The sequence below is a fragment of the Taudactylus pleione genome, unplaced genomic scaffold (genome assembly GCF_031769625.1).
Source record: "Taudactylus pleione unplaced genomic scaffold, aTauple2 ptg000148l, whole genome shotgun sequence".
In the NCBI taxonomy this organism is placed as follows: domain Eukaryota; kingdom Metazoa; phylum Chordata; class Amphibia; order Anura; family Myobatrachidae; genus Taudactylus; species Taudactylus pleione.
Window position 1 is genome coordinate 2413492 of NW_028284550.1, and position 14439 is coordinate 2427930.

General features: G+C 41.3%; 1 protein-coding gene across 1 annotated transcript in view; it reads right to left on the minus strand.

The window, feature by feature from the left end:
* Window positions 1-470: 470 nt before the first annotated feature.
* The window catches only part of LOC148522291 (uncharacterized), a 105876-nt gene continuing 91907 nt past the window's right edge, over window positions 471-14439 (minus strand). Inside the window, exons 18-21 of the mRNA XM_088474175.1 lie at window positions 10098-10190; window positions 6523-6618; window positions 4677-4752; window positions 471-3889 (exon numbers count right to left, since the gene is read on the minus strand). Of these exons, the coding sequence (XP_088330301.1) occupies window positions 3741-3889; window positions 4677-4752; window positions 6523-6618; window positions 10098-10190 (414 nt within the window). The 3' untranslated portion in view covers window positions 471-3740. The remainder of the gene's footprint in view (window positions 3890-4676; window positions 4753-6522; window positions 6619-10097; window positions 10191-14439) is intronic.

Genomic DNA, 14439 nt, shown 5'->3' on the forward strand with positions numbered 1-14439 from the left:
ATACTCCTGACATTTTGCCGACATTCCTGTGTGACTGGATCATGCAGCCCACCAAGAAACTCTGCATTCTGGCCGGACCAAATTGCAATATATAGCACCTATCCTTGTGTATCAATGCCTATTTCCCTATAGATTGTAAGCTTGCAAGCAGGGCCCTCTTACCTCTATGTCTGTCTGTTATTACCCTGTTTTGTTCTATCAATGTTTCCAATTGTAAAGCGCAACGGAATATGCTGCGCTATATAAGAAACTAAACTAAATAAATAAAATAATAGTGTGATTGCAGCTGCAGGTAACCGCTTGGCGCGCTGTATGTGCACGTTTGTAGCGCAATAGGCAAGGATGTAAGAGGACACATTTTTAGATGAAATGTAATATATATTTAACATATAAAAATCAATACAATTATATACATACTATATATATATAAAAACACATTACATTTATCACATTAAAACCATTTGGGCCAATTGATAAACATGCTGCACCTGACTCTGGATTTTGTAGTGTACAAATGGATATAAAATGTCAATATCCCGTTCCTCTCTGACTCCGTCATAAGGACAGTGGAAACATATTAAAATAATTCCAATTAGATTAGTCTCTGACCAACTCACGATGTACAGGGGTCCAATTTGTATAGTGGAACAGCAATCTCGCTCTGTGGTATCACTTGGAGTGTTGAAAACTGTGTAATCCAGAAGAGTTCCTGGAAATGACTGGAAAAATCCACCTGTCACTTAGCTGGTACCCAAATAGGGGCTGTGCAGTCCACGGAGTCTGGTTCAGGTATTGGAGCCGGCAGTGGTGTAAATATAGATCCAAATGTATCTCTCAGAGTATGGGGGGGTGCTCAACACTGACGCGTTTCGCTGGGTAACTCCCAGCTTTATCAAAGATGCTTGGTACACTGATTTTAACTAGGTGACTTTCACTCTCCTTGGCCATAGTTGTAGGGTACATTGGTGCAGTACAGGTCCCACATAGCAAAATTAAACAAGCAATTGTAACTCATAATCCTACTGATGAGAGTACTGTAGAAGCCAATTAGGTAGGTTGAGATGAAGTTCTAATCCAATTTAAACTTGTGTAAACTCATGATGAGATGATTCCAATCTGGTATCTGCATTTTAGAAGATGAGACGGACCCATGTGGACAGACTTGGCCTGAGATGCCATTTGCATTCCATGTAGTAAACAATAAAACTTCTGCGCAAGTCCAACTAATGACATCGGTCACTAGGGTAGATTGGTAACCACAGAATAATAATAAGCAGCTACTACTGTTCCTATACTGTAGTTTCCTTAATGCTAATATAATAGGGGAGAACTAGGAGCCTAGATCTCGGTGTTTGTAGATGACGAATTTTACAGTAATGTACTGTATCCAGCGCCATTTCCCGTCTCCTTCCTTCTGTGTAGATGCCGATATGAACTCACAAAACAGGATAACAGATAATAAACTAAATATAATAGATGGCTTACTAAAGAGATCTAAACATCGTATTTTTAATTATTGATTATACAGCATAATAAGAACAATACAAATAAATAGGTACGTACAAATCACGCCTTACTTGTAGCACCCAGCGATTTTTATGCCGATAATATATAAATGTAACACAAGTGATTTAGTATGCTGACCCTGGTGCTCTTTGGCAAATACATCGATGATTTATTTCTTACTTAGGACGGAGGCTCACAATCTATTGATAAGTAATACTAAACCTTTCTAGATACATTTTAGAGGAATCTGTTCCTGAGGACCCTGGGCCTTATTCATTACGGATCGCGGCTGCGATTACGCACGCAGTTCTGCTGTGAAAATATACTAATGTCTGCAATCGCAATGTTGTCACAGAGCCAGCATAGGGATGCCCACTACCGCTATCTCACATCCGTAATACCTTGCAGTCCTGCGTACACATCGGGAACATGGCGTAACATCGGACCCAGATGCACAATGACAGCAGGTCTGACCTTACTCAGAGATTGCTAACCTCGTCGCATGCAGTGAGTACTCAAGCCACGTATGCCATCGCAGTGGCTAATTTATGCACGCCCAAGTACAGTACGGTACGCAGCAATCAGCCGATTGCGCGCTTACTCGCAGTTGCGATCTGTGTTTCATCGGTCTTCCATGCCCATCTCAAAATATAAGAAATCCTTGTTGTGCCAATTGAAAAATGCTGCAAAATCAGTTATCCCAGTGCCCTGGCATTCCTCCTTTCCTACCAACAGAATTGGATTGGTTTAATAAAATAGATTTTTATACAGTAATGGAAGATATCTGGTCTTCCACAGATGGGGGTTATGAGTCCTTCAGAGATACCTGGTTTTGCTGGATGGACTTTAAAGACTCTGTGTCCTTCTAAAACATCCTTCCCTCCGCCCCCCTAGATTCTCTGGGTCTGACCTAAATTGCAGGAGAGTTTAGCACCCAGTTGTTTATCATTATATCTAAATTGTAGCACTGCTTTTATCCTATTTTCTTTTTACTTTGCTACTGATCACCGTTAGTACAGTATATAGTATCAGATTTGGAGCGTCTTTAATCATTTCTCTTAATCGCTTTCTTTTCTCTCTCTATTCTAAACACCCACTCTCCTTTTCCTATTGTCTTGAGGTCATTGTTCTAATGTGAACATTTATTCATAGTCTGTCTATTATATTAGTTGGTCTCTTTGTAAAACAACTGGAGAAAACATCAGTGAATCAACAGAAAAATAGAGTTGTAAACCTTTTCCAGTGTATCTGTATTTTCTGATATTTTTTTTTATTACTGACCTGTCTTTGTTCTTGAAAATGTGTTAAAAAATATAACATCATTACCCAATTTGGGAGGAGGGAGGGTAGTATGGCCAGCTTCTCTTGCAACCATATTACAGACTGTGTTTCAAAAATGACATTTAGGAGCTGATTGGTTGTTACTTTAGCCTTCTCCAAGCTTTGATAAATACCCTAGAAAGCTTGTACACATATGGGCTGATGAACAGTTTGCAGCAAAATGGGTAAAGACTCAAAATAAACCGTTTCCTGGTGAATACCTGAATCTTGTTTTATTAAAGATTTGTAACATTGTGTCTGCTGTGAATGTAATACTGATCTAACACTGACCCTTATAAAGATGGTAACTATAAGGTATATGGACAACGATCAGCTTCATTGAACATTTTGAAACTGCGCCCGTTCCCAACTGAAAATAAATTAGTTTAAATAGATAAATAACCAAATAAATTAGAAATAAAATATATAAATTGATATCCCTGATCAGACCATCTTACTGCTCATAATGAGATTTAAAATATGGCAGAGACAGGTTTTATATAGTGGCCCTATAGATAAGTCATTCATTTCTTTCCCCCATCTCTTTATACGATCTCATTATAATGGGGCACATGTGTCATTTAGCCTCTCCTTTGCCGATGTGGGAGTATCTGCCCGAAATTTGAGATTCTAACGGACATTGCAGAAGGGCAGGAAAATACACTCCCACTGTTTTCGAATATGAATTGTTCCTACATACAGTATGAGAAGGTTTATGTTTTTATGTATAGGATTATGATCCTTTTGTAACATATAAGTATGACAATTGCTAGGCACTACAAGCAGCTTACATATACCGGTAGTTATTGTATTGCTATGTTCCTTATACAGTAATTAAGAATACGATTTTCAGTGTTTTTACTAGACCATATTATCCTATATTAGTTTATTATCCCCTATACTGTTTTACGAGTTCATTCAGGTGTCTGTGCTTTGCAGGAAATGTTTGCAGGACCTTTATCAGAATCAGGGTCCTCTGTGTCCCAGGACAGCGGATCCACTATTGGAGTAGACCCTGGCACTGTAACGTTGGCGATATTTGTTCTCTCTGCATCCTGTGAGCCTGAGGAATAGAAGAAAAAAGAGGTATAAAACAGAATACTCCTATGTGGAAACAGAACTATAAAGAGCTGTGAATAAAGTTAGTTTCAAATTCTTGCTGTATACTAGTATATCTACATGCAAGTACATAAAGTGTGCATGGGGTCCTTAATTGCTTGCTCCCAAACATCCCAATTTCTGTGGGACCGACCTTGATGTTATGGCTCTGCCCCTCTATAACCATCATAACCACATTGCCCCGATCTGCTGAGCAGTTAAAATATTTGCTGAGCAGAGCTGGACAATGCAGCCCCCAATCTACTCAGCACAGAGAGGTGATTTCAAAGGACAGGAGGGGGGGGGGGGAGATGCCCAATTCTCCAAACAGACACTCCCACTGGGTGACACGGACATGCCCCCCTCTGTCCTGTTCCAGGCTGCACTGTGTACAGTTACTGTGATCAAAAGCTGAATATGTTGAATAAAATATCAGAAATACATAAAGAGTTGATCCTGCCCTAAATGCCCCATCTGTACCCCCCCCCCCCTGTTAAACCATGATTATTGCCATCACACAACAGGGGGCGGAGGCTCAATGATTGAACTCTCCACAACTTACATCATCAATTCCTGGAGGACTACCGCACTTCATTGGGAAAGTGGGCAGGGTCTGGGAGGACGGTCTTATTACAGGACTAATCACTCACACTGAATCATGGACAGATGGGAAATACCGTGGTGTATACTGTACAGTTCTGCAGCCCACAGAACAGAGTAATCACAGCAACAGATAATGAATCTCTTCTTACTATGACTTTGATGTGACACATTATGGACCCTGCTCTGTTCTTCAACACTTATCTTCTCTGCCGGCATTGGTGATTTCTGGGGAAAGAAATATTATAATATTGCTTATTTATGTATGATTATACTGCATTGTAAGCGTATATTACAGGTACAGTATCACCAGGGCTTGTGTCATTATACACCAATAATATTAATGTGGATGTATAGTATACTCCAGATATTACTTACTAGACAACACTGTTATATACCGGACAGGGTATCCGGATTGTAGATACACAGTAACAAGATAGAACGTCAATAGATCGACACAGTAGGTAGACAGTGAATAGGTCGACAGGGTTAAAATTCAACAGGTAAATTGTCGACATGCAAATGTCGACGCATGAGTTTTCATCATTGTTCGGATTAGGCAGAAGTTTATGATTAGAGTTAGGAGCTGCATATAGGGGCGAAACGCGTCAGAGGGATCCCCAGCCACATCGTTGTAGTCCAGGACATCCAGCAGCAATTGACCCGATCGCCCAGGACGCTGGTGTGCCAATCACGTGTTAACGCCACTGCTACAGTGTATCTATACAGCGTGGCCGCTGCTACTTTGCAGGACATCTCCTCAGTGGAAGGCAGGCTGTCGCTGACACTGGATCCAAGGCCTGTTTTCAGCCGGAGCTCATACAGGAAGCCCTGTGGCTATTGAGCACACCAGCGGGGTGAGCATTACCTTTAGCTGCTGTTTAGAACTGGCCAGTTCACGAACTGAATATCCATACGGGACATTTGCAGTTTTCTACCCTTATGCACATATGAGGATAATTTATTACCTATTTCAATAGCAGGACAAATCCTCATTTAGATTTCCTTACATGCCTAAACACGGATGGCAGCAGGACATTTCAATCAAGGGATAGTGGCATTCAATATATTGAGATAATACCATTATTAATATATAAGGTGCTTTGCACGAGAGTGACTTTAAGCAATTACTATCAATTTTTAAGTTATCTCAGTATGTATGTTATTAGATGTACTATGTGATATATGTTCAAATTTTTTGTTTTATTTTTCTATGTACTATGTGTATGATTAAATATATTATGTTTCATTGATCGAGTCCTGAACAATTTCTGCACAAGCAATGGTTGCTGTGATTTATCTGCCAATTCACATCATTGTGGTTGATTTTTATTAGCGCAGAGGTTTATATATATAGAGTTTTTACTCTATATATATATCTATTTCTTTTCCTGTTTTTCCATTTAGGGTGAGTTTTTTCACAGACCCATCCAAACTCTCTGCAGCTGAGATTTATTTAAATGTAGTTTATATATTCATTTTATATTAAGCGCCGGAGTAATTTTCTTTGTAGAGTTAGGGGCTAGGCTAAACTAAAAAAACTTTGACTTTAAACCCTGTCTACCATTTACACCCGTCACACTTTTAACCCTGTCAACGTATTCACTGTCTAACTCCGTCAGTTGCTTAGTTACAACTGACTCTTTCAAGTAGCCGCACATGTAGCTTAAAGTAGAGTCACATGACCGAATTAAAGCCACAATGGGGGCCAGGCTACTAAACAGCATTCTGATTGGCTGCCTGTAGACTTAAATATCAGGCAGCTGTGCTTCTCAGCGGCCATGATAGATGGAAGTTAGACAATGAGAGTAGTTGTCTGGTTGCTACGGGTCACTGCACATTGTGCATTCCCTGACATGCAGTGTCCTGGATTGTCCTACTACCAACCTGTGATCAGCAAAGGAGTGACCAGCAGTGATAACGTGTCTCAGTCATACGAGCACAGATCTGCTGACAATGATATACCTGGTGTAGAGTGAGTGTTGCTACTGTACTTACCACTGCTCGCCTACGCTGTTCCAATACATCAATCTCCTCTTCTAGACAGCTGGTTCCCTGAGTCTTCAGATCCCCCGAGGTACAATCATTTGATGACTGACGGTATATAAATACATATTAGTGTTATTATATTTCATTGCTAATTATACAAGCATCAGTGTAAAAATCCAACAGTGCGCTGTTTAGGCTTTGAGAAGGTCCTACATTTAGAAGGTACAGTATGGCCGGGACATCAGTCAAACATTTCAGTGATTTCTGGGGTGACAATGGCAAGAAGGGGAAGACTTTGGGCCAAAGTCAGGGGACTTCTTTCAGAACCCTTTGGACAACCCCCCCCAAAAAAAAAAATTTTTGTAAGTTGTGTACATTGGCAAAAAAACGACCGGTCAAATTTTGGGTGAAGAAAAAAGAAATAGTTGAAAATGGGTTCAACATATTGGGTCTGTTTTTCCGGAGGGCGGTATGCATGCGCCAAGTGTTTTAAGCATCGCACGTGGCCGCAGCAGGCAGTTTTTGTACGGTTTTTAAAATTGCGCTTTTACAACATGAAAATATACTTGCACCCATTTTAACGTACCTCCAATTTACGTGGAGCAGTAATTTTCAGGAAAAAAATAGCTTCCAATCAATTTTCACCATGTCTCCGTATACGCAAAATACAGCCAACCGACGCAATTTAAGTGCCCTAAATACTTTTACTATGGCCAATTGTACACGTCTAAAATAATTTCCGATGTAAGTCAGCCATTTTTTTGGGGTACAGACTCATTTTCCTGACTTTTTACGCCTGTTTTTTTCCGCCGCCAGCGATAAAAATGGCTGATTTTGCCTCTGATTGAATTTGGCCCTTTGGCGCAGTTGGCCAGCTTAATGTACATATATGTTGCAGTTTGTATTACAAACAGGGACTGCTATTTCCACAGAGTACAGCTTGGAGTGTTCATGGTGTATTTGATGAGTGCAGAATTCTATGTTGTATGTTTAAACTGCTGCCCTTTCCTAAAACAGTAATATTTCAAGAACCTCATCTCCTCCCAGGCCTCAAACCCAATGCGTATCTTTGCCACTTTCAACTCCTTTCACTGTCCATCCCCTCCTCGCTTTCCACTCTTAACTTTGCCACCTACTTTACATCTAAAGATGACTCCATATGTCATCAGCACTCAGCACTCTACCCCCACCTTTCCCGGATCACCCATCCCCATCTATCTTACCAACTCTGACATCCTTCTTCCCTGTATGTGTAGAGGAAGTCATGGTCTCATCTGGTCTTCATCCCCTTCCACCTCCCTCCTTGACCCTATCCCTTCCCACCTCCTCCGCTACTTCTCCCCTTCTGCTTTTTCCCATCTTGCCCATCTCCTTAATCTCTCACTCTCATCAGGCACTGTCCCTTCTGCATTCAATCATGCCCTTGTCTCCCCCATTCTTATAAAACCTACCCTTGAGCCTAAGGGGGCCTATCCATTAACAGATGTATTTCTGAGCGATGAAAGACAAAAAATATCACTCGAAAATTCCGGTGGCTGTGCTGAACGATATCTGTCATGTACATGACAGATTTGGCAAACGATGAACGATATTCTATGACATCATTCAGGGAGTGGATTTTTTTTCTCTGCAGCGCTCTGTAGCTGCTGCTAATATCTTTCATCATTCATCACATATAAACTGCACGATATTGCTAATATCGTACAGCTATATGCGATAATTGACCAACATGTTGGAGAGATGATAGATGCAATTATTGGCCGTGGGAGTGCGCATCTGTCATCGTTCAGGGCCTATCCATTAGCAGATATAATGAATGATTGAACGATATATCGTTCAATCGTTCATTTTATCTGCTAATGGATAAGCCCCTTTACACTCTCTCCAACTACCGACCCATCTCTCTCCTCCTTTTTGCCTCCTTGAGCGTATTGTCTACAACCGCTTTGCCACCTTTCTTTCCTTCCACTCACTGCTGGACCCATTTCAGTCTGGCCTTTTATTTTCACCACTTCACTGAAACTGACCTCATGAATGTCAACAGTGACCTCATTGCTGCTAAGGGCCACTACTCTCTGCTCATTCTCCGCAACCTCTCTGCTGCTTTTGACACTGTGAACCACCCTCTCCTGCTGCAAATCCTTCACTCCCTTTGTATACAGGGTACTGCCCTCAGCTGGCTGTCCTCCTACCTCTCTGACCGCTCCTTCTCTGTCTCCTTTCATGTCTCCTCCACTCCACTTCTTCTGTTCGACTTCTCCCATTCTGACTCTATACATCTTAGTTAGGTGAACTCATCAGCTCTTTTGGCCTCCAATATCATCGCTATGCTGATAATACTCAGATCTACCTTTTCTCCCCTGACCTTATCCCCTCTCTTCTCACCCATATCTCCAACTGAGTCTCTGCTATCCCTTCCTGGATGTCCCAGCGCTTACTTAAACTTAACATGTCTAAGTCTGGCTAAACATCTTCCCACCCTCCCGCAGAACCTCACTTCCCACAATTTAATTATCTATTAACGGCACCACCATCTCCTCTAGCCCCCAAGTGTACTGTCTTGGAGTTATCCTTGACTCCTCCCTCTCATTCAATCCACACATTCAGCACCTCTCACAGTCCTACCGTTTCCATCTCAGATATATTTCCAGGAGACCCATTTTTCATCCTGGATGCTACTATGACCCTCAACAACTCACTGGTCATCTCCAGAATGGACTACTGTAACCTCCTCCTATCTGGCCTACCCAACTTCTACCTCTCTCCAATCCAAACTGTTCACAATGATGCTGCTAATTTCATCTTCCTCTATAAACTTTTTTACATCTGCCTCCTCCTGCATCCTGCATGCTCTACACTGGCTTCCTAGAACTTGATTCAAGATTTTTACACTCACTTACAATGCCATCACTCAGTCCTCATGTCCCTTTACACTCCCACCTGTCCACTTTACTCAACAAATGCTCACCGCCTCTCCTGCCATCTGATTTCTTCCTCCCACCTCCAAGATTTTGCCAGTGTTTCCTACTTCTGGAACTCTCTCCCAATCAGATTCCACCTCTTTACAAATCTTCTAATGAGCTACATTACATTATAGACTTCCAACTCTCATCCTAACCTGCTGCTCCATGCTCCTTCCTCGCCGACTACCCCCATCTGTGTCACGCCTGTCTGTCTGCCCCTGACAGTTTAGAATGTAAGCTCTCACGAGCAGGGCCCTCTTCCCTCATGTGTTTCTCCTTCCCTTACTCATACAGTACATACATCTACTCCTAACTCCCCACAAGGGCATTGAAAACTTGATTGCTGATGCCCTGCTGCTTTTTTGAGTGTTATGATCGCTATTGCAGCAATATATATAAACTATGTCTTTGTCCTGCATTGTTTTGTACAGTAAGTCACTGTTTCCTTGTTCGCTCATGTGTCTATGTACTTTGTAAGGTGCTATGGATCCCTTGTTGCGCCATATAAAAAGATGATAATATACAATGTGCTCAAATCCCTTTTGCCCCCCAGTTCCGGATATAGCAAGTGCAGTGAATCAGTGCATAACTACCTATCTTTGTTACAACTACAGTACTTACCACTGTTTGCCACTGCTCCAGTTTACCAAGATTCACTTCTGGGGAGCTGGTTCTCTTAGTCTGCAGATAGGCAACTGGGTAAAGGTGTGAAGGCTGGGGGCGAATAAGTACATATGCATGTTAGTGTAAGTAATTATCACTCCACATGTATTCACAGAGGTAATCTGATACTTTTACAGGTCATCCTACCCCCATGTAAGCTGTGGCTGTTATAACGTATATGTGGTACCCTGAGTAAAAATGTATATGTTATGTTATGATTTTTAACAGGCACAATGTTATCTGATTGTATAATGTGACATCAGGGATTGGATTTTGCTCCGTCTCTCCTTTCCCTCCTCACACAACACATCAGAGAGGCAAGGACATTTCCCCCAGATACAGACAGTACAATGAGGATTTTGAATTTATTGCTAAGGACTCCATGAGGAGTGTGAAGGTGGGGTAGTTTACTTAAAGAGTAGGTTGACAAGGGGTATAGTAGGAATCACAGATAGATAGATAGATAGATAGATAGATAGATAAATAGATAGATAGATAGATAGGTAGATAGATACATAGATAGATAGATAGATACATATATATATATATATACACACACACACTGTATATATATAAATATGTGTGTGTGTGTGTGTGTGTATATATATATATATATATATATATATATAAAACTATAATCACTATATTGGTTGATATTAAAATTAGAATGAAAATGAACATCAGAAACAGTTCTGTAATAGTTCTGATGTTTCTTCATTAGTGTCCTATCTCTAATTCCAGTGTGTTACTGTGTGGGTTACTTTGATCATGGATGCACAGTTCTCAGTGAGCCCGTTTATGCATTACATAGAATGGTACAGTATATGTACCTCTACATTGAATCTCAGTACTAACTTCATCTCATGAAGCCAAAAGCCTCAAAACAAAAGATGAGATTTTTTTCAGCTTTAGGGGGCAATAATGACCCCGCGGGTGCGAGTCATGGCGGCATCAGCCACACTCTACGGCAGCCCAGTGGCAGCCTGAACTCGCACAAAACTGTGCCCAGCCTCATAGGGCTGCGTTCACAATTGAGTGATTTCGGCCTGAAAGAGGGCCACAAGGGGTGCAAGATGCAGTGCCGATGCAGGCGTTGGAAGTGTTGTTTAAGCCTTGGATGGAGATACAGTGAATGGAGATAAAGTCCCAGCTAATCAGCTCCTAACTGCCATGTCACAAACTGTGTTTTGAAAAATGACAGGAGCTGATTGGCTGGGACTGTAGTTCCATCCAAGGCTTAAATAGTAAATTGACCCCAATATCTTATCACAGCAAAAGAAAAGTTCTCACAGAGGTTACTCTACTGTCTTAACTCGGGAATATTAATTGTAGTATCATCTCATAACATAATTTATTTAAGTTCCCTTTTTAGTAGGCAGAGAGCAAATTACAAGGAGTGGACAGGCCAGATTACAGAGAGGACAGGCCAGATTACATAGAGGACAGGGCAGATTACAGAGAGGACAGGACAGATTACAGAGAGGACAGGGCAGATTACAGAGAGGACAGGACAGATTACAGAGAGGACAGGGCAGATTACAGAGAGAACAGGACAGATTACAGAGAGGACAGGACAGATTACAGAGAGGACAGGGCAGATTACAGAGAGGACAGGACAGATTACAGAGAGGACAGGACAGATTACAGAGAGGACAGGGCAGATTACAAGGAGAGGACAGGGCAGATTACAGAGAGGACAGGGCAGATTACAGAGAGGACAGGGCAGATTACAGAGAGGACAGGGCAGATTACAGAGAGGACATGACAGATTACAGAGAGAACAGGGCAGATTACAAGGAGAGGACAGGGCAGATTACAGAGAGAACAGGGCAGATTACAAGGAGAGGACAGGGCAGATTACAAGGAGAGGACAGGGCAGATTACAGAGAGAACAGGGCAGATTACAAGGAGAGGACATGGCAGATTACAAGGAGAGGACAGGGCAGATTACAAGGAGAGGACAGGGCAGATTACAGAGAGAGGACAGGAAGACTGTTAAATATAATGGAGAGGGGACAGGAGAGAACAGGAGCATGTGAAGGTGACCCAACATATTCTGGGTACATTATATAATGCTGCAAGGCTGGCGTCTAGCAACTGCGCATTACAGATATACAGGGAGGCCCTGCCGTCTCCCTACATTCACAACTGTCACTAGCTTGCAAACACATTTCCTCTCCCTCCGCTTACTGACAGACCCCCCTCTTCACTGTAAATCCCTTAAATTGCTAAATCCCCCCCCCCCACCTTGCCTTCCGATGGTCCTGGGAATCTGCACTTCCCACAATTACCCCCATTCCACACTGGAAGCCCAATGAATCTGCACCCCAAGTCACCTGGAGCACCTGCAAATAAGCACATCTGCCCACTGAAGGGCTACAAGAAATGGATACCTCTGTCTGCCCCGCCCACTGCTGCATGTCTGGCCAATCACTCCAGTCTCCAGATCAAACCTGCAGGATTCAGCCTGCCACCACCCCAATGGAGGAAAGAAGTCTGGAATCGGACACCCCAGACCCCCAACCCAGCTGCTATGGGGAGGGAAATATAGACCCCACTGACCCTGGCACTGTGGGTGGTGTTGCTCGCGTAAGAAGAACATAGGGAGACAGGAAGAAAGGGGGAAGAACATGTGAGAGGCGGGAGAAAAGGGGGAGATGGAAGGATGGGGGGGAATTTAAGAGATGGAAGAAAGGGGAATAAACGGGGAGTTAGGGAGGATAGAGGGAAGAAAATGCAGAGACGGAAGGACAAGGTGATGGGAACAAGGAAAGAACAGGAGGAGAGAGTAGGAAAAAAATCTCTACACAATAACTATTGACAGGTCAAAAATGCTGTTAATATAATAAAGCAATAGGGAAGCAGAGCCTGAAACCTTCTTTTATGACTATTATATAGACTGTACCTCTGGTTTATTGTATTGACTGGATTTAATTGTTTTACAATTATCAAATTACAAATACAAGGTATGCATTCATTTTGTATACATATTGCATGTCAATTTATTATCTGATTGGACAACAATACAACATATGAAGAAAAGGTAAATCCCTATTAAATGGCGTAAATGAAAAGCTGCCCCTACAATGATTCAAACATATGAAATCTCACAAAATTTCAATACAAATGGATAAACAAAAGAAATGTGACTCAAAATGGAGGCGCTAAAGTGCAAAAAAATATATATAAATGGAATATTACGTTCCTTAGAAGAGAGAATTATTCGTGCTGGAAATCTGGAGGATCCTTCCTTCTCTGACCTCCCGAGTGCATATATGCTCATGAAGATACAAATAAAACAAAAAACACTATGTGTAATACAGTTTCTTATTATTTGGTTATAAAGTATCTATGTCATTCTTTGTGAAGAAAATAGTTCATTCAATGAAGTGCAGGCGTACCCCAACTCACACTCAATCGTACATTTTCATGTATCAAAAGGTTTCTTTAACATCACCACCATGTGAAAATGGCTATATGGCTCCAACCAGGATAAACAGAGGAAAAAGTGTGGTGTACCCCACTCACTATAAGGGTGTGAAGTTCAAACACATCAAGGTATCTTTAAATACATCCACCAATTAGGAGCATACCCCACTCACGATAAATGTAGATAGCTTGAGACGCATAAAGGTTTCTTTTCCCAATTTTCTTAGTGATTTGTTATCCATATGCAGTCACACTCTCCAAAAAATATATTAATCCACCAAAAAATAGATGTTAATCCAGGTAAGTAAAAAATCTATTTTATTGTGACAAGTTACCCAAAAAATAGGGCAATAATTAAGGCATATAAGTAAAAACAAATGATGGCCTGTACAAAAAGGTCAGTCATAGGTCTCAAACATAAAAAAATATATATACGTCCATAAAAAATACAAAAAATTCAAACATTTTTTTTAAAAAATCAAAGTATCAAAAAGATGAAATGCAAACCTGATATGACAGGATAAAAAAGGCTGTTCACACTCGTGGAGAGTACCTTACATGTATCTGGAAGGGCACTAGATACAAGTTTTGATTTTAAATTAGGTGCTCGTCTGTAGATGTGTTGTGGTCTCTTTGGTAAAATAGACCCCAAAATTGGATCATGTTTAAGTAGGGACCAGTGTTTCTCAATTGATTTGTGTTCACTAGTAAATTCAGTTATGAACGCAAAATCGAAGTTGTTTTTTTCTTTTTGTATCTTCGTCTTAGAGAGAATTCTTGATGGTCTAATGTCCCTATTAGATTAATATCATTATCTATCTTCGCTTTATCATATCCACAAGCTTTCAATTTATTACCCATATTCCTCGCC